This window comes from Anopheles coluzzii, chromosome 3 (assembly GCF_943734685.1).
Source record: "Anopheles coluzzii chromosome 3, AcolN3, whole genome shotgun sequence".
NCBI lineage: Eukaryota > Metazoa > Arthropoda > Insecta > Diptera > Culicidae > Anopheles > Anopheles coluzzii.
The window spans coordinates 30,036,225-30,056,167 of NC_064671.1; the positions used below are offsets into that span (position 1 = coordinate 30,036,225).

At 43.8% G+C, this 19,943-nt stretch overlaps 1 protein-coding gene across 1 annotated transcript in view; it reads left to right on the forward strand.

Moving 5' to 3' along the window:
* LOC120958286 (arrestin domain-containing protein 3-like) overlaps positions 1-19,915 on the forward strand; it is a 31,313-nt gene extending 11,398 nt beyond the window's left edge. The window contains exons 2-9 of the mRNA XM_040380967.2: positions 3,015-3,224; positions 5,354-5,424; positions 9,345-9,536; positions 12,535-12,630; positions 12,783-12,853; positions 13,977-14,277; positions 15,109-15,223; positions 17,208-19,915. Of these exons, the coding sequence (XP_040236901.1) occupies positions 3,113-3,224; positions 5,354-5,424; positions 9,345-9,536; positions 12,535-12,630; positions 12,783-12,853; positions 13,977-14,277; positions 15,109-15,223; positions 17,208-17,584 (1,335 nt within the window). The 5' untranslated portion in view covers positions 3,015-3,112 and the 3' untranslated portion in view covers positions 17,585-19,915. The remainder of the gene's footprint in view (positions 1-3,014; positions 3,225-5,353; positions 5,425-9,344; positions 9,537-12,534; positions 12,631-12,782; positions 12,854-13,976; positions 14,278-15,108; positions 15,224-17,207) is intronic.
* Positions 19,916-19,943: the final 28 nt, after the last annotated feature.

Below are 19,943 nucleotides of genomic sequence, written 5' to 3' on the forward strand. Positions count from 1 at the left end.
CGTAAAAAGAAAAAAAACCACACAATCCACCGAAACAGAAAGAAATGAACGCAGCCAATACAAAAGGGCAGAGGAGTCCCATTCATTTGAAAAGGGGCTTCCCCGGGGTTGGGATAAATTATGTCCTTGCCGAATGGGAAAACATATCCCGCCCTCAGCATACCCGCTTCGCAAAACGTCCTCGTCGTGCTCGCTTTATTCCCCGAAATGATCTGACGCCTACCGGGGCAATGCGCGGGGTGCGGCACGTAAACTTTTTCAATCACATTTTAGGTCATCATTTTTCTTGAGACAAATGAAACCGACGAATGAATGGGGCCACCGGGGAAACCCGACGATTGGGGCAGCCGAAAACCATTCCCATCCATACAACGGAGGCGAGCCAGCTTCTTTCTTTCCTGCGGTTGTTTGCTTTCGCCGCTCGGGCATGTCACGCTCGGGCTAGCTCTGGTTTATCGTTTCATCTTCTCGGTAGGCAATTTGGGGAAAAAACAACGTTTTTCGGTCACATAATTTGAATTAGTTCGCGGTAATCTATGGCAAATACGCTTAAAAACCGAAGTCCCAGCCTATTGGATACTTCGAGTTCCGGGAAGGAACGCCGGAAAAAACGGAACCTCTGCTCCGAAACACCGCGTGCTCTGTTTTACTTCATTGGAATCGATTTCGCTATCGTGGGAGGAGGAAACGACGCACATCGTTTTCTGTATTGTGGTTTGCATTTTGGGATATTGCATCGGGTTGGATGTATTTTTAGCTGGAATTACAAAAATAAACTACAAACCAACGGGTTTACTGCCAGCAGAACGTTTTCGTGGTAAAGTAAACGATCATCTATGCCACGCTAATTGCATACCTTTAGGCGCATCGGACCCTGGAAGAAATATGAAGCTTTTCCTAACATCATTGGCCACTTTCAAATGCTCTTTCCAATTAGAAATCGTCATCTGGTGAAATCGTCAATTCCAATCAGGTGAACCGTGTTATTTGCTATTAAAATTTTCACCTTTAAATTCACAAGAAAAAGTACCTGCACCTTGTCTAGACAACCCATTTTATTATTTTTTTCCTCTCCCAGCTAAAAACAAAAATCATAACCTTGATGAAGGTATTTGTAACAACTTCCTTCTGTTTAATAATCATTCAGCACTTCTCGTTCCTTTCCACCCACCAATCTGCACCCGGTCAAAGGTAGAAAGTTCGTGAGGAAACATAATTTTTGCTCGAACATTCCGACGAACATCGATGGAGGCACCCCCCGGTCCGGTCCGGTGTGCCCAGGGCCGACGCAATCACTTTGATCTACGTTCGACGCGGGATCGTTTTCGTTCAGCGTATCCGCTGTGCTTGCGCTGTTAATAAGCTTTGTCAGTACTTTAACGACACTTGCGTGCACTTGCCCTGAGGAGCCGTCGCTGTGTCCTCATTGTTTTGTTTTCTTCTCAGTGTAATTTACTTGCTTTTGTTGCAGGAATAAAGACTAACAGCAAGCAACAGCAGGGTAGAAAACAATCACATCAAACCGATTACGTCGTACCAAGCGAAGCGTTTGCTTTTGCTCTCACCTTTCCGTTATAGAGTTCCGTTCAGCTTGAGCTGCGTTTTTCATTAGCGCTGCTTGCTGAAACTCATACCGGGCAGTGTACAGCAACAACAACAACAACAACAAAAAAAAGTTATAAGTTTCTTGGGATGCCATCAAACATTACTTTTACCTTCGGCGAAGCACCAAGACACCACCAAGAAGCTAATTCTGATAGAGAGCCAACACACACACAACGGCAACAAAAATCAAACTAAAGCTTCCAAGAAAAAGAAAGGCACGCACATACCAACTCCCCACCATTTTTGCCGACGATTTGCTTTGCCGCTGCAAAGCGTGTTTGAACTCATTCCGTTTGCGCGTTCCTTCGCCCTTTTGTGTTCGTTTGTTTGAAATTATTTTCACGCTTTTCCGAGGCGAACCCCGCTTGCAACGCTTTTGCCTGTGCGTTTGTCTGTGGAAATGTTTTAACAATCCTGCACCGTAAGTCCTTTGCTACCTTTCTTCCACCGTGGCGAGCGGGATAATTGATGTACGCGGGAGTCTCGAGCGCTATGCTGCTTTGCCTCCTTGCCCCACCTTCCCGTATCGCATCAATGTTGCTCTCTGCGTGTGGAGACTTATGAAATTATATTTTCTTCCATTTTCGCTTCAATTATTTCTAATACTGCACCACGGGTGTCGAGATGAAAGGGCGTGTTGTGGTGTTCTTTTTTTCACCCATTCGATTCTTGCTTTTCCACCAAGCGGTAGCAATCAAACAGCAAGGCAGAAAAAAATCGTGAGGTAATAGCGTCGGGTTTTTATTGTGTTTTGAAATGGAAAATACACACACACACACATACACAAACACACATACATACATACCCGATTTCCGCCTGAAAACGGGAGCAAAAACTGAATCCGGCAGGAGCGTTACTGTCGTTCCCCCGGCCGGCTGGAGACGGTTACGGTCGGCTGTTAATGGTTTTATGCGTGTTAGCGATCGATAAACGACAACAGCACGGTTATATTCGTTTAAAATCAATTTACAACACAGTCATCGGCGCTGCGAGGGACAACTAATGTTTCCCTGTACTTTGTGGAAACGTCAGCAAACGCGTGAGCGACTGGGCGTCTCCATTATTCTCGTGTTAAGTTCATTATGCTAGGATAACACTGCGTTAGCAGCATTGTTTTTTTTGTCTTGTTTCGCTGAATATTTTACACTTTGCGTTTAATTACCACTCGCTTTCGTTTTTTGTTTTTGGTAAATTTGAGCTACCATCAGGTCAATTAACTTAACCTTTATTACTCGCGAATATTCAACTTCAACTTCCACCTGCGACACAAAGCAACGTAGCATTCTTAATCGACTGTGATCGTCTAGCAGCTGCCGATGGCGACTTTGATTTTAATGAAATATTTAAAACGTTCTAAATTATCTCACCCTTTCCCTTAAAACTCTCTTTCCTTCTGCTCAATATTTCAGCAACTTTTACCTAGAAAGCGCCACACATTTAAGGGAATCAATCTGCTACCGGGGCACGCTCACCAGCAGCAGCAGCAGTAGCCTGCCGGTCGCCCGCCATGGATTACATCAAAGAGCTCGATATTCGACTCGACAAGGAGCACTACTACGCCGGTGAAGTGCTCTCGGGGCGAGTCATAATGCACACGACGGAAAATTTCAAGCTCAAGTGTAAGTATGCGCTAAGTGCACGAACATGTCTATTGGTGTGCTCGCACTCGAAGCTCGCACTTTCCGCCTCATCACTGTGCAAGCTCTTTTTCATGCGCTTCACAACCAAAAAAAAACAATAATGAAAGTTGTATTATCATGAAGAACACATCATAAAAGACAGTAAATCCGGGATAGACTTAAGCCACCCTGCACTAAGCACAGCACTGAACACAGACACGCACACATGAGGAGAGTGATGCCGCCACAGGTTAACTGCTAGTGCCCGGGTGTAATGCTTTCACGACCTGGATTTAAGAGACTTTCTAAATCACCCCAGGGCAGTAACTGTGCTTGCAAGATGACAAAAGTTAATATTAACGAACCTCATGCTTTTAGGTCTCAAAGTCTCCTCCAGGTCCACTTTCTCTAGAAAAATTAATTATTGAGCCAAGAAAAAGTCCTGTTTGCTACCATCTAGTTGCTAAACAGTTGCCATTTCAAGTCACAAACAAACCCCAAACAAGCACGACTAGGAGCCTTTCAGGCTCAACAATATGGCACAATGTTTACCTTTGTTGCAGGAACTTCTTCCTATGCAAAAGCCCACGCCCAGGGACGCGCATTAGCCTAAAAAAGGGGACAAGATACACACACGAAACTGTATCTTGTCCGTAATTTAGCAAATGTACAAATTTACATCCCTCAAGTAGCAACGTAAAAGCACACCTACACCCACAGCAGCACATAAGGCGAGAATTTCATCCCTATTCGCTAGCAGGTTGTCCTAGTGCCTCCTCAAACAAACACAAAAAACCCTGATCATTGTTAGCTTTTCGACATAATCTACACATGTCACATGGGGAGCGGTGCGTGAGCTGGGGCTCAGTTATCACGCGTCGGCATCCCGTTTCTTCGCTCCAATCACACCGACTCCTTCGGTCTTATCGTGCCCGAAAATTCTACACACCCCGTACAAGGGTACCGAAAGGGAAAATCCACTTCACACTGACTCCTTGATTCGCATGGCTTCGGCCGGTACTGCGACATTCCATGGAGGTGACATGACATGAGACATCCTGTCATCCTCTGGTTACACTTGCCACAGGCACACATACATCCGTCGTAATCACGTTGGAGTCATACACCTTCCGCTCACACACACACATACGGCAGTGATGCTGACCGGTAAGAACTGTGCCGTGTTCGCATCCTTCCGCCTTGGGATGTGGGAAAGGCTCTCATGTTTCTGTCTCCCGGCCTCGTTCCTCTTAAGTAATTCTTTCCCCCCTCAAACCATCGGGGGTATCCATCGTCAACGGAACGGTTGTGGACGGAGATTACGCTCATGCCATTGAAGTATGAAGCGGTTTGCGTACAGTGATGGTCAATAAAAAAGACTCCAGACTTGTGCTGCGCAGCATCACCAAGAAGAAATATAAAGCAAAACAGGGGAATTTCTAAACTCAACTGTTAAGCCTTTTTTAAGTTTAAAAAAGCTAAAAAGCTTCCAAATCTACCAATTTTGTTAAGTATGCTACTTTGACGCCCAAAGGTATGCAATCCCCATTACATAATTGGCTTACTTGTTTAGCTGCATTGATGTCGCTCCGTTTTTGTGCAACACTGTAAGAAGCTACCCACCAGCACAAAATGTCGAAGGAATTATAGCAAAAGTGAAAACAACGACATTAGGTAAACCAGGCACAAACGAGCTACCCTCAACCATACCTCAACAGGACGCAAACACACAAAGACATTTTGCTCAACACATACCCACACACACACACACACACACACACACACACACAAACACGAAACTTTAACCATTTGCACGAAACGCCGCACATTCCTAGTTCAATCGAGGCAAAAGATCCATCCACCCGGCACACGCCACCGTGGCCATTTTCCGGCCAAAACCCTTGCCACACGACTCTCGGCCTCGCAACCCGCGTCGGGGAACCGAGCGACCGACCGACCGACCAAACCGTCCTTTGTTTCATGTACTCCACGTGCAAAAAGTTTCTTAGTAAGCACCGTAGTAAAGTGCTAGTGCCTCGTTCCTTTTTAGCTGACTCTTTACCTTGCTTTTTTTGTCTTTCTCTCTCTCTCTAACACGCTGTTTTGCTGTCTCGTGCCTCTCGTTCCAGCCATCCGCCTATTGCTCAGGGGTAAAGCGCACGTCGAGTGGAAGGTGTTCGTGTCCGGAGACAAAAGAACGGTAATTACGCCCTAAACTGTGTGTATCCTTTCCATCATCATCGTATCATCCAGTCCCTCTCACTCTCGCTCGCTCTCTCTCGCTCTCTCTCTCGGGGCTGCCCTCTTAAGCGTGTATGTAGGCGGGCCGCCTTACCGATATAGTCGACCTTTGAATCACTTTTTTTGTTTCTGCAAAACAAACACACGAGAACACGTGCACGCCAACACACACACACGGCAGCTTTGCGACCGTCCCAACCCACACTCGGAATGATTCTTGAATGAGCCGGTGAACCGTGTAAAATTAGACACAGTTGTTTGTTTTTACACATTTCGATCGTCTAGCTTGTGCCTCGGGAGTCGTTTACATTTTTTTTCGCTAACCAGTTGTTTAGTTGTTGTTCAGTTTAGTTGAGCACACTTTACTTACACAGTCACAGATCACGGTTTAGTTGAACTTTTTCTTCCACTCTCTGTATTCCTTTTGTGTGTTGTTGTGATTTTTATGAGCTTTTGTTACACTTGTTATTGCTATTCGACAGAAAGTTTCGCTTTCAATCATGGTTTGCTTGTATGATGAAATGTGTTGTTAACTTTTGGTTTTACAATCGAAGGAGGAAGTTTTCTAATCAAACTACTCGATTAAATTGTTAAATACTTTGAAAAAAAAATGAAATAATTATAGTCAATACAGCTCCTACCACAACTATATGGACAGTGGTTTTCGCGATTTGCGAAAAATCCATAAGAGATAGATAAAAACAGTGAATGTATGAGTTGTGCGGAATACTATTTCACATATTTTTGTATTTTTTTTTTGAAATTTTTTAAACACATTTTTACACGACTTACGACGAAAAAACAAATTTATGGTCGTACCATAACTATAAAGACAATTAGAAAAACAGGTTTTATGTGCTAACTAACGCATTTGAAATTCGTTCAAAAATATAAATAACATATTCTACAAAGTTTTTAAACAAATACATTTTTGAACGGTTTTTTAAAAGTTTTTTTATAACTTATTTTAAGGTTTTATAAGTTTTATAAGAGTAATTATCATAATATATTTTTTTCTAATATCATAAAAATTCACAAAAATTTTTTTCCTCCTGTATTGATTGTTTTCAAAATGCAAACTAAAGTATGTAAAAAGTTTTTCAAAAATTATTTTGAAATTGCCATGAGAACCTTATCAATTTTGTGAACAACGGTTCAAACCTGATCCGATCAAACAAAAGCGACACAAAAAGCTCAACAACGATTTTTTAGCAGAATCTAAATATTTGCTGTTGTTACATACATAGTTAAGGAATGTAATCCTAGTCTGATATTTTTTTCCTACCACCACCCACTTCACCATCGATGTTCCCATAGACCGCCACAAAGGCGCCCGTAAATGTTTTGGAGGAAGTGTAGACGAACACGAAACCTGTTTTTCGAAGTGTCTTTATAGTTATGGTACGACTATAAATTTGTTTTTTCGTCGTAATTCGCGTAAAAATGTGTTGAAAAAATTTGAAAAAAATATACAAAGATGTGAAATAGTATTCTGCACAACTAATACATTCACTGTTTTTAGCTATCTCTTATGGATTTTCCGCAAATCGCGAAAAACAAGTGTCTATATAGTTGTGGTAGGCGCTGTATAGTATGATAGGATTGGTACATTATTTATTTCATAAAATAATAATAAACACAGGCAAGATTTTCAGAAGGCATAGAATTTCTTATCAAAAAAATATATAAACTATGATTAAGCTACAAACAATGTTTATTTATGGATTTTTTTCAAATTTATTTCACTCTTTTAATCATTTTGACTAGTAATTGTGTTTTTTTACATATTATCTTTTAGACTTTACTTACTTTGATTTATCATAAATTGTTTTACATTTTTAAACTATTATCAACAACTATTACGAGCTGTGAGCCAGGTTATCAAAAGACCCGTAAATTCTCATCTGTCTAGTGTTCGACAGACAAGCTGCATTTGTTTTCCGATTTGATATTGAAAATGCTGTTAATGTCTCCTATTCATCTCAATAAAGCTCAACCCCTCTCTCTCTCTCTCTCTCTCTCTCTCTCTCTCTCTCTCTCTCTCTCTCTCTCTTTCTCTCCGCAAATGAATGAACTCTGTTATGCCACTCTCCATAACGATACCATTCATTTAATTGACGTTGTGTTTGTGACCAGAACAAAAAAAAATAATCCATTCCAAATGGCCACCATCAAAGCTCCACTCCACACCGTTTTGTATAACTTTTTTCTCACCACCACCATCAACTATTTACGCACATCATTCAAATTCGCTCACAATGTCGTTTATTTGGAGCGTGAAGCAAACCGACCCGAGAAACAGCATACAGAAACAAACAAAAAACGGATCAGCAAAATCTAAAACCCATTGCGAAGCGATAAAACCCTGCCAGCCGTTTGCCATGACGCGTCGTTTTATCTTGCTTTCTACCCTTGCCTTTATTTATTTACACTGCAAACTGCCGGTCACTACAACAGCTCCACGGCTCCGGTGCGTTTTGGGGGTTATGGTGAAAAACGCCCGGTTGGAAAATTCACGTCCAGTAGTGCTCAGTGCAAAGCAAAAACTAATCAAATGGTGCTCACTCATCGGATAAGCCTTTTTTCATCTTTTTTTTTTTGTTACGGTGCTATTTTTTAGCTGAACACCCATCGTTTCACAACACAAGCTGCCACAGTGCACTGCAGCGAGCTGTAAAACGCTGTGGTCCTGTCATTATAAAGCTGGCAAGTTCACGCAAGGCTCAGATGCGGATGAGGTAGCTAAGCTTCGTTTTTTTGTGCTCATTTTTGTACGCGTTTGTCTTCGAATCTCGTGCTGAATCGCTGTTTGCTTACATACTTCACACTGTACCGTATCGAAGCGGATGAGAGCGGTTTGCATCTGTTTCGCTGTTTGTAATGTAGACGTAAATTGGTAGCTAGTAAACCGGTTCAAGTTCAGTTTTATGGGATTTGCTAGAGGAAGAAAAAAAGCACTGTGACGAAGCTTTGATGATGTAAATCTTTGCTCCTTTTGCAGTGGAGCTACAAGCTGTGTAACATTTTATAGTCGCTAGTAAAGCGGCATCCAATCAGAGTAAAGCAGGCTGAAATGAACTTAAGTCAATTAGTTTTTAAACCGACGGAAAGCACCTTTTATAGCGCCTACATGTATGCAATAAAATGCAAAAAAATTGCAATTAGTTTTTAAACATTGTTCGTCGATCTGAAAATCTCTTCTGATAGGAATAAAACAAAACTGTAACTCAAAAATAGGTTGATGGCATCTTGAATAGCATTAAATTGTTTTAAAATTATTCTACCCTACCTACCCTTTACGCCTAAAGGTATGCAATTCAAAGCACAAAGTAGTGCTTTAGCAATTCTTTCGTTCATTGCCTTGTTTGGCATCACTACAAAAATGACAATTAGTTTAAAATAATATTTAGTGTATATTAATGAAGTAATGTAATTTTTCGCATAACTCATAACTACCCTTTACTGAAAGCGCAGTTCCGTCCCAGACAAACGGCAATAGTTTATTTCGCCGGCGCGAAAGTTAACGATCATCTTCACATTATTCCGCTCATCGTCCATTAAGAGCGTCATCATTATCAGTTATATTCACAGCACAACACTGCCAGACACTCTGCCAGTGAGTCTGTGACCAATTTCGCCCGAAACCGAGGGAGGCAGCCCCAACAACCAATCCTACTACGGCGTTCGTACCATCCACGTCGTCTATCGCAAAGCACAAATGCGCAACAATTTCGTTCGTTCCACAACCACTTTCTCCATCGAAGCTAGGGTACACATAGTCGTGCGAGGTTTATTATCTCTCATTCGCCTGGCTTTTTTTTTACTATGCTTTCCATTTATCTGTATCTTTCTTTCACTGGCCGGGCCCGGTGAATGTAGGTGAAGGACGATCAGGTCTACATCGACGAGCGGGCCGTCATATGGGGCGAGCGGGCGGGTGAAGGGCTGGACGTGACCGTACCGGTGCTGGTGCGCGGTCAGCATCAGTTCCCGTTCCGCTTCAACATCCCCGAAACCAACCTGCCCTGTAGCTTCGAGTCACGTGCCTGTTACATCCGTTACTTCGTTAAGGTAAGACGACACCGCACACCGGGCAATCGTCCTTGCACACACACACACACACACTCTCTCCCTCTCTTTTGCTTTTTGTATGTTTTGTGATCGGTATAATTCCCTCGACACAACGTCGACGACGATAAACTCATTTCGCAGCGATAAATACGTTTCGGGTGGAAATAAAACGTTCCCTAAACAGGCACAACACAATCAACAACATTTAGCCGGTGTCAGGTTTTGGGCCCTGTTGTCCTGGTGGGCCACTGCAGCTGCCACAGTTGCGACCCCGGGACTGGAGGGCAAGCGAGCCGCCGTCATTACGTACCGTACTGTCGGGGAAAAGTGCCGGCAAAAGTAAATTAACATGGAAATTCACTCACTTGCGCTCGTTCGCTCGCTCGCTTCGTATGAAATCGCATTTGGTGTGTTGCGCTCGCTATCGTCGCGCCGCTTGTGAGGCAAGAAAATGAAGCTAATAAAATCACGATACGGTCACACCGTCACACACCCTCTCTACAGCCCGGAGAGCTTTCGTTGCGAAACGGAACGCAACAATTGAACCACACATTTCATTTTTGATTCCAAAGTCAACATCCATTTTCCACCAAAAAAAAAACAAAACAAAACAAATCTGCCAAACTGCTGGCGTTGTGAAAAGCTTATGCAGGAGGACGACTTTGAATGGCCAATGGCAAAAAGGAGCTCCGAATACCGCCCACAATATGAGGGCAACAAAGAGCCAGAAAGTATGATAAAATATTCAGCCTTTCCCCTTCCAGCGCAACCAGCGTGTATTAACTGCAAAACTGTCAACGGCGGAAACGATGCGATAGGATTAGTGGAACGTTCCAAATCGGTATAAGGGCACGAGGGGGAATAAGGACCGATGCCTTTCAAACCAGTTGTGGCCACCGTCTGCTTCGATTGTGTTGCTTTTTCTTTTTTTTTTTTTGTGTGTGTGCCGGGGACAGATCTGTCTTCCTGACCATGCATCGGACGAGCTGCTTGTTGAAGGGATTTTCCTTAAATCGTATCTATTTGCATTTGTTCCGCGAGAGCGGACTGAACCCCGGGACTGGTTGATTGAAAAACTGGTTAAGACATATTTGGAGCTGGTGTGGTGTGTGTAATATTTCATATATGAGGCATATAGCTGTCTTGATGTGATACATATTGAAAATGTAAGCTCACAACAGAGCTTCATAAAGCTGGTGAATGAGGAGCAAGTAATGAATGATCAAGATCACACCATCAAAAAGCATGGAAAGGGATGAAGTTTAAATGAAAATTCTAAAGCGCCTGAATGTATGCTAATTGGATTTTTTTTCTTTTTTTTCTTATGATGATGATGATGATTATGACGTAAAACGTTCTCTCATGAACGTAAAAGTATGCCTATGTTGTTTTTATTCAGGTGACATATTTTAATCTGTATGGTTCAATGATTATATCATACATGAAAAATGATAAATGTAAAATATGCCGCAACGTATAAGAGGTGTAAATTAAGTTTTTTTTTCTTTCGTCGGCTCTGTACTAAAATTGATTAATTAAAGTTATATATAATGCAACACCAAGCACCTATTATATTATTTTTAAAGTATTTAATTTTTGTTTGCTATTTAAATTACCTCTACAATTCACACTAACCCTAACTTACCACTAAAGCATACCTCTAGGCGCTTAGTGAAGCCAATTATGCGTAAGCTTTACTTAAAGCAACAGTTTGCATACCTTTAGGCGATCCATACCATAAATGTTGCACAAATTAGCATGTATTACGAGAAACTTCAGCAGCAGATATGGAAGAGGGTTACAATTAAGATAACAATGTTAAAAGAGAACGCTTAAATTTCCACACCGCAGCACATACAATCAACATGATTAACATTGCGATAGAGCTGTGGGCACAGAAAAGGAACGAAAGCAACCCTCACTTTACAAAGCAACTGGCTGCGGGCGCGAGCCTCCAACCAGGAAAATGTTAGGCATAAATCATTTACAATTCACTCGCTGCTGCTCGTTAAACTTCTAATTTATACATAAATGAGCCCCAACCAACCATCTCTCGAACGATTTCTATTATACATTCCATACGCTGATTGATTGGAAACCCATTAGAAGCAGTGCGTCGAGATATGGGAAATCATCTTTGCGAAAACCGACCGAACCGACCCCAACCGACATGGGGCCCCGGTTCACCCAAACATTCTAAACGGCTCACCATAACTCTTTGCCCAGCGCGCCTAGTGGGCCTAGCGGGCAAAGGGAAATCCTTTTTCCATTAATCAATTAAATCAGACACCACTGGAACACGTGTGTGTGTGTGTGTGTGTGTGTGTGTGTGTGTGTGTGTGTGTGTGTGTGTGTGTGTGTGTGTGTGTGTGTGTGTGTGTGTGTGTGAGCGAGATAGAGGGCCACTTACGAGGAAGTGTTTCACCATATCCCATGTGGAAGCAAATGGAGTTTTCCGATCACCATGTGCTACGAGCGCATAGCTTAAAGCTGATGAAATATTCATCAAATCCGGTTGCTCTGGAACTGTATCCGGTGCTGCTCGGTGCTGGGACTGCGTGCAGATGGGCCCCATTTGGGACCTAAATGGGGGGAGATGGGCATGGAAAAAAGCTAGGGGAAAACATATTTGTGATACATGGTAGGAAATATGTCATCAAAATATGGGTTAGGTTTCGTGCCTGTCAGCCAGCCAATATACTGGCCGGGAACGCCCGGTTTTGCTCTGTGAGTGTGTGCGTGCAGCAAATGTACATCCGGTTCAATAAAGTCCACACCACACTCGTACTGGCGACTCGTGGTGTCCCGCAGGAGATATGATTGAGACGAAATCGAACACTCCCTTCCTCCACCATAATCGTTAGCCCACTTACGCTGTATGACTAACACTGCACGCACTGCTCTGTGCCTTCTTTCTTCGTCCCATTTCCAATGCAATCTTCACGTGCGCGCGCGCTGGCCTACATTCGTTTGTCGCTTCGTTGCTGCTTCCTGCTAGGTGACGATTGATATACCGTACGCCTCACCACCGCAAGGAATCAAGTACTTTACCATCATCGGCCCCCACATAGACTGTATGGATGAGCAATATCTGGTGAGTGAAAGGTAACGCTGGAAAAGCGCCGGAACAGTCTGCCGAGTAGTTCTGGGAGCGTTACCAAATATAGCATTTCGGTGGCCACTATCCTTGGCGCTACGTCATCTGTTTATTTTTGCTTGCTTTCTTCCGCCCCTTTTTCCCACCAGAAACCGGTCTCGGGACAGGACAAGAAGGTCAAGTGTTGCCTGTGCTGTGCCAAAGGACCCGTCACGCTCAGGTACGTAAAGCGGCTGCAAATGTTTTATTCTATGTTTTTTCCTGATTGTAGACTTGCCTGCACAAACATAAACTGGCGAAACGGGAAGTTTGGCCAGCATTCAAAATGTGCAAAACTTTTCACCCATTCTTCATTTTTTCCTCCCTCGGTGTCCTTTTAACGGGGTGGGGGGTTTCGGGCACCCTCACCTTACGCCCACTTTCCGTTTTCCCTGCGAAAGCCTTTTGGGGTGGAAATAATCGCATTTCAGAGGCCACGGATTGGTTCGTTCTTCGTTTTATGCATTTCTTAAGGAACCGTGGCTCGGTTGACAATAGGTAGAAGGGTGGGAGAAGGGATAAGAATGATGGTTGTTGTTTGCATGCCAATTTGAGACACCATTTTTTCCTGTTTGTTCAACCAGCCAACACGCAAATCGTGTGGATGTGAAGTTTGAAAAGAAATGTTTATTGCAATGTTTTGTGCGTGAAAAAAAACTTCTACAAATTTTTTAAAGATTTGAACATTATTTTACTGCAAAATCTTTGTAAGGTTTAAATTGTACGCCAGAAGATATGCAAATAAAATAGTAAATAACTATGTTTTTCTTTTGTTTAATGATTGCTCCTAAATTTATGCAATTGGAAACGTAAACAGCGTTACTAAAGCGTTACAATTACTAGTGTAGTTGTTAAAACTCATTTCGAAGCTCGTTGCCCGAAAATAACGCCTAAAGTTATGCAATTATAATTACAAGAAGCGTTACAGGAGAAGTGTTTGATTGTTTAAAGATTAGTAGTAGTTTTACCGCATGCAAAATATCGATAGTGAAGAGTTCCACTAATTGGAGCACAGTAACGACTCCATAGCGTTTCACGTACCATCATGCACTTCTTTATGTAAAGAACTCGTGTGGCAAAAGTTTCCTAAGAGTGATTACGCACACCTTTGTCCCTTTTGCCTACGCACTGCTCCTGGTACCACCTGGTAACAGTGGTTCGGTTACATACCGATGCGGTTGTAAGCATTTTCTACTCTCGTTTCCAATCCGTTACGCCCCGCTTCTTGTCTTTGCCTTTTAGAATGACCTCCACTACTGCTTTTAAACAACCTGTTTTCTCTCCCTCTCTTTTCCCCCCAAAAGCTGTTCCCTCGACCGGACGGCGTTCTGTTGCGGTGAAACGCTCAAGCTGAAATCGATCATCGACAATCAGGGCGAGGAAGCAGTCAAGCTGAAGGTGCGCCTGCTGCAGTACTGCGAGTTCTTCGTCGAGCGGGGCGTGCTCGGCGTCACGAAGGAGGTGCAGCATCTGGTGCTCGAGTACAAGGGCGAAACGGTGGTGCCGAACGAGCGGCAGGACACCTGTGCCAACCTGCGCATCCCGACCGTGCCAACCACGACGATGGGCGTCTGCCGGTTGGCACAGATCTACTACACACTCGTGGTAAGTGTTGTGCATGTGAGTGTGGTCCCGTTTTGCCTATTGCACGGCTCCTAATGAGTGCACGGGTTAAACGGCCTACCTAACCGCAATACCGAGCACCAGCAGGTCGGCTACGTGGCCTGCCTGAGCTCTGAACGCAAACTGTCACGTACCACCATTACTGCTACGGCTCATTACTGGTCTGAACCGTGTGCAGGAAACGCATGGAATGTATTAATGTGCAAGCGAACAGTTTAAATCCTGTCCACGATTTTCTAACCTAGTGAAACAAGAAATTTTAATTAGATTATTCAATTGAATATAAATACGGTAGAATATAGAAGAACGAGAAGTTTTGCTATCCAATTTCAATCAATGCCGCTATTATTTATACCAATTTGATTCACTCAAACAGATTACAAGCTAATCAACCTTACAAAACCACCCCTTTAACCTCCTAACGTGATGAAACCACAGATGACAGTTCCCTGCCAAGCTGTCCACTTTTCTGTTCCTCTCCCGGACACACCGAACATTGAACGGATTGCATACATTTAGGCGCTTACAAGCGCTTCGTGTGGTTTAATTAATATTGCACTCAGCGGATTAGCGCGTTGCAAGTGGGATGATATTTCACGAAATCCACGCATTGGAAGATCCCCAATCAAAAACACAAACAAGAATCAATCGTAAATTGAGCGCACACCGCTGCGCCAGTTGCATAATTTGGTTTACTTCTGCTCTTCCATCTTCCTTTCCTCCCCAGTTCTCGAATTGATACGTTTATATTTGCAACTACAACTAACAACTTTGCTTTTCCATTCCTACACACACACACACACACACATGCAGGCCTGCCTGGAGTTCGATAAATCAGGCGACGACTTGCAAATTAACTTCCCCATCACGATCGGCACGGTGCCGTTCCGAATACCGAACAGCAATCTTCAACCGCACATAGGATACGGTAAGTTTGATCGGCAGTCGTACCCTTCATTTCCTCTCCACACCTTTCCCTCTTTAACCTGCCTTACGTCAGGACAAAATGGCAAGATAAATGCCGAAGTGCAATCGAACACGTTTGCTTCGTGACACACGCCGGATGCATGCTGCTGCATATAGATTCCCTTTCTCGCCACCGTTTGTGGTTGCTTCACTTGCTTGCTTTCCCCTTTTGCAAGGTACCGGAAATCATGATGACAACGCCGCGCCGCTGTTAACCCGGTGACCTTTTGAAACAGGGGCAAGAAAAAAGAAGCAAAAACCGGTGGGACAAGCTTATCCACCAGAGCGAGCGAGTGCTTATTGTGGGTTGGAAAATTGCACCGCTAAAGTGAAGCATGGCAATGACACATCCGGTGTGTGGAACGGGAGCACCAGGAGCGGCCTGGAAGTGGCCGGGCAGGCCAATGTGGATATAAAGTATTCATTATCCCGATCGAAAGTTAACTGACACGATGATGGCAGTAGAGTGAAGTGCAAATAGAGTGAACGAGCTAAAGTAGTCGTGTTTTTTTGCTCAATAATTCCCAACCAAAATCTACAGCTGTGCCATGTTGCATACCTTAAGGCGTAATAAGGCGATCACGTGAATCGATTGAGCGTCTAAATTGCTGCAATTGCATGAAAGAGTATTCTAAAGTTAACGGAAACTCACTGCCATGATGATCACAAGAATAGGGTGGTTTCAGTTCAATTTCTAACCATAAAGCTGCTGTTTTTTTAAATATTGCATACATTTAGGCGTTACTTAATTTCATTTAACCTAACTCGATGGTGCAAAGAAAACGGTGGCTCATGTTAAACATCCTAACGTTGAGCTGCAGCTGTGCTATATTGAACAAATTAAGGCGTATTGGAGACATTTAAATAAAATAAGCGCCTGTATCGCATTCAAAATAGTAAGTTAAAGTTAACGAAAGATGTATGGCACGAGGATGGAGTTTCAAATAGCAAAATAACTGATAACTTGAGTTAAGCTTCTTAACATAAAGCTGTCAGTGTGGTAGATTGCATGCATCTAGGCGTGTTAGAAGTAAATATAGCTAAAGTGCGCCTAAATTGCTGCAATTACATTAAAAAAAGAAAAAAGTAAGGCCAGAACAAATTGACCTAATGAATATAAAACCGAAAAAGGAAAGTATGCTAAATATTTCCACATTTAAGCTCAACTGTTCTAGATTGCATGCATTTAGGCGTTTTAAATTGCTGCAAATGCTTTCCATAACTATCCAGTAAAACCAATGCATCAAGTGAAATTCAATTCTTTAGACACAGTAATAAATCAAGCCCGTAAATCTTATCAAATCAATTCAAAATCAAATGTGCAGCATATAGTACACCATCGAAACGGTTAAGTGTTCCCAAAAAAACGCTAGGGACGTTTCAAAAAGGGACCACCAAAGTGACACACGCCCGGTTTTTTTTTTACGATGACACATGACGATGACGTGAGACAAAAATCCCCTGAAGTACGAAACGCGGGTAACAACCAGAAAATAGAGAAAAAAAAATCCTTCCACAATCACTTTCCCAGTCCACCCCCGTCATCAATTTGGTCGTGCCGTCACATTCATTTCATTGACAAACAGCAGCAGCAGTGGGAGTGATACTACAGCACACCACACCACTACTATTAAAGTCGACGGCTTTTACGACGTTAACCGTACCCGATTACTGCTAACCGTCACTCAAACCGTTTGGGTTTAGGAAGACCAACGCCAGAATATACGACACCCCGTTTACTGATAGCAAATCAAGCTTCCGAACCCTTCTACCCATACCCCCATTCGGTGCCATTTTGTCCAACCAGTCCATGGGTGTCCCTTTTTCCCCGGATATCCCGACACACACACACACACGCGCGCGAGCGCACCGAAAAAAGGCAACACATAAAACACGTTCACTCTCATTCTCTTTTCTCTTCCTTTGCTTTCCAACTCCGCTTCCAGATGTGGCGATCGATCACGTCGAGGGTGGCACCTACATTGGGCCCGAGTTCCTGCTCGGCGAGGTGTACGATGGGTGCAATGTGAGCGACAACGAGCACCGGGATCTGGCACCGCTCTACCGTCCCGTCTACCTGACCGTCGTCCGCAGCTCGCAGCAAATATCGGCCAAAGCGGTCGAACGCAACAACCGGCGGCAATCGGCAGCGGCCGTGCTCGGCGGTGGTGGTGCTGGTGGTGGTATCAATCCCACCCCTTCCTCATCAATGGACGGTGGTGGTGGTGGCGGTGGAGCGGCAAGTGGCAGTAGTAGCAGTGGCCAGAATGGTGCAAGAACCTCAATGGACGCCAGGCATGAGCTCCAGCGGTACCGGAAGTAGTGCGGGCTGGGACTGGGTTAATGCACACAGACACATGCACATGTGCCACACCTACTACGGACCGGTACACGCAAGAAAGCGCAGGTCATTTCGGGCGTATTCCGGTCCAAAAGCGAGCCAAAAGCGTGTCAACAAACCCCTGCAACCCCTTTCCAGGAAACCGGAACTGGAAAGAAAAGCAAAAGGGAATTGGGGTTGGAAGGTAGCTTTGAAGGACACTTTCCTCGTCTCCGCCAACGTTCGTTATGGTCCCTTTCTTTCCAACCACCCACCACCACCCCCAAAAGCAACAGAACCTTCTGGATCCAAGGCAAAGCAGGAAAGGATGGCGCCCAAGTAAAGAGTGAAAAAGGCACAACAAAATTAAGAATAACAACGAACGAGCGGCCAAAAAAGTTCGCAAACCAGGGCGCAGGCAAGCACAGTTTTGTTGTTGAGAAAAGACTCCTCCAGAAACAGGTGGAGAAAAGGATTACCTCCCCCAAATGTACCGGTAGAGAGTGGAGAGAGTTCACCAAGAATAGAGAGTTTCAAGAGTAAACAAGATTGTACAAGGTTGCAGCACAGAATAGAGAAAGGTTTGAAGAGGCTTGAGGACATTTCTGAGGGGGGGGGGGACAAATACACACCCGATACCGACACCACCCACGTGTTTACGTTCAATTCGTCCGTTGCCTGTAGAGCTTTAAACGAAAAGAGGGTTAGAAAAGCTGGATCCAGCCATCCCAGGTCGGGTCAAACTAATTAAAAGAACACAAACAGGAGACATGAGTGTATGTGTGTGTGTGTGTGTGTGTGTGTGTGAATATTTCAGAGAGACCTTAGGGACAGCCCCGAACGTGCCAAAGATTTCGCCACTACACTACCAGGTAGAGATAGATGTCCCCAGTTTTCAGTTCTTCAGTGTAGCTGCAATGGAGTAGCGATTTTCGGTGTTTTAGTAGGTATCGACCACCACGCGCCTCGTAACATAACTCACCTCCGTTTTAGGTGTTGCGTCTGCTTGTCCAGTGTCCAATTTGAATGTTCATCGTCCTTCGGTATTTTAGATTCATTTCCTCCCCTAACTCAATGGTTTGAGCCACCGTGCAGCAGCAGCATCCCCGCCCCGTTCGTTACCTGCAAATGAACGACTGTTTAGAACATGTGTAGAGTGTGCGCGTTATATGTGGGTTTCTCTCCTTATCGGTTTCAGTAGTGCATCCCGGCAGCGGAATTTTTGCAATAAAAAGTGGAAAACTTTTTCTAAAAAATATATTTAAAAAAACACAGCCACCCCATTTTGTGTGAGATAAGAGGGTCTGTACGCGTACAGTCCTCCGCAGTACCCAGAGTACGGTAGTAGTTGTTTGTCGTGTAACGTTTGCATTAAAGAAAGGAACCTTTTTCGGCTCAGTTTCTCAGCCTCAGTATTCGCGACAATATTGTTGGTGTAGAGCTTTTGTAAATTCGCCTACAGGCTTTTCCAGGAGTTCTCATAGCTGTGGAACACTTACTTTATAGACTCTTTCTTACACCCAAATAGAACTACATGTAATGGGGATTAGACTCTATAGTACGCCTGTTGGACAAATCCCATAGGAATTTCCAAGTAGCCTGTCCAAAAAGGGCACCATTGAGTTTAATTCCCATCATATGTAGTTCACTTCCCGGTAAGAAAGAGTCAAGGAAATGTCCCACAACTATGAGAAACCCCCTGGAGAACCCTGAGAAATGGTCGCATTTAGTTTTGCCATCATTGCTTGCCGCTGGGAAGCCAGTGGACGCGATTTCTGATGAGGTTTTCCATGTTTCCCAGGTACTACTTTCACTGTTTGGTCGGTTGCATTGACCTCCCTGGTCAAACGAACGCAGCGATCAAGCGACTTTCGGTCCCTCGGTCTTCATTTTCAGCATCATTTGGAGCTTCGTGTTGCTCAGAGTCGTCGGCCATTCGGAACTTAGCTTTGTTGCGATGCTCGGATTGATGTTTAATAGTACCAAGATGTCGTAAATGCCGGAACAGGCTAATACGACGTCCACAAACTGCCACACGGAGTCCGTTTTAGACGCAACAGGGTGCCGTTCTTTGATCGTGCACGCTCCTGGACGGAGTTGCTTCACTCGTTTGGCCATCACGGTTAGATATCAACTGATAGAGGTGTCAAATGTTGTCACCAGACCCTTGGGATACTATTATTGAAAGTGAGATTAACGTTTTGTTAGTACGGGTGAAGGATAAACCCATGAAAAGTCGACTATTTTTATCCATTTTTTAATGCAAATGTTAACATTAACGTACGGTAGAGGTTAACGAGAGCGTATCAGCTTACAAGTCCACAGGGCTACCGCGAACAAAAAACCGAACCAACGGAAATGG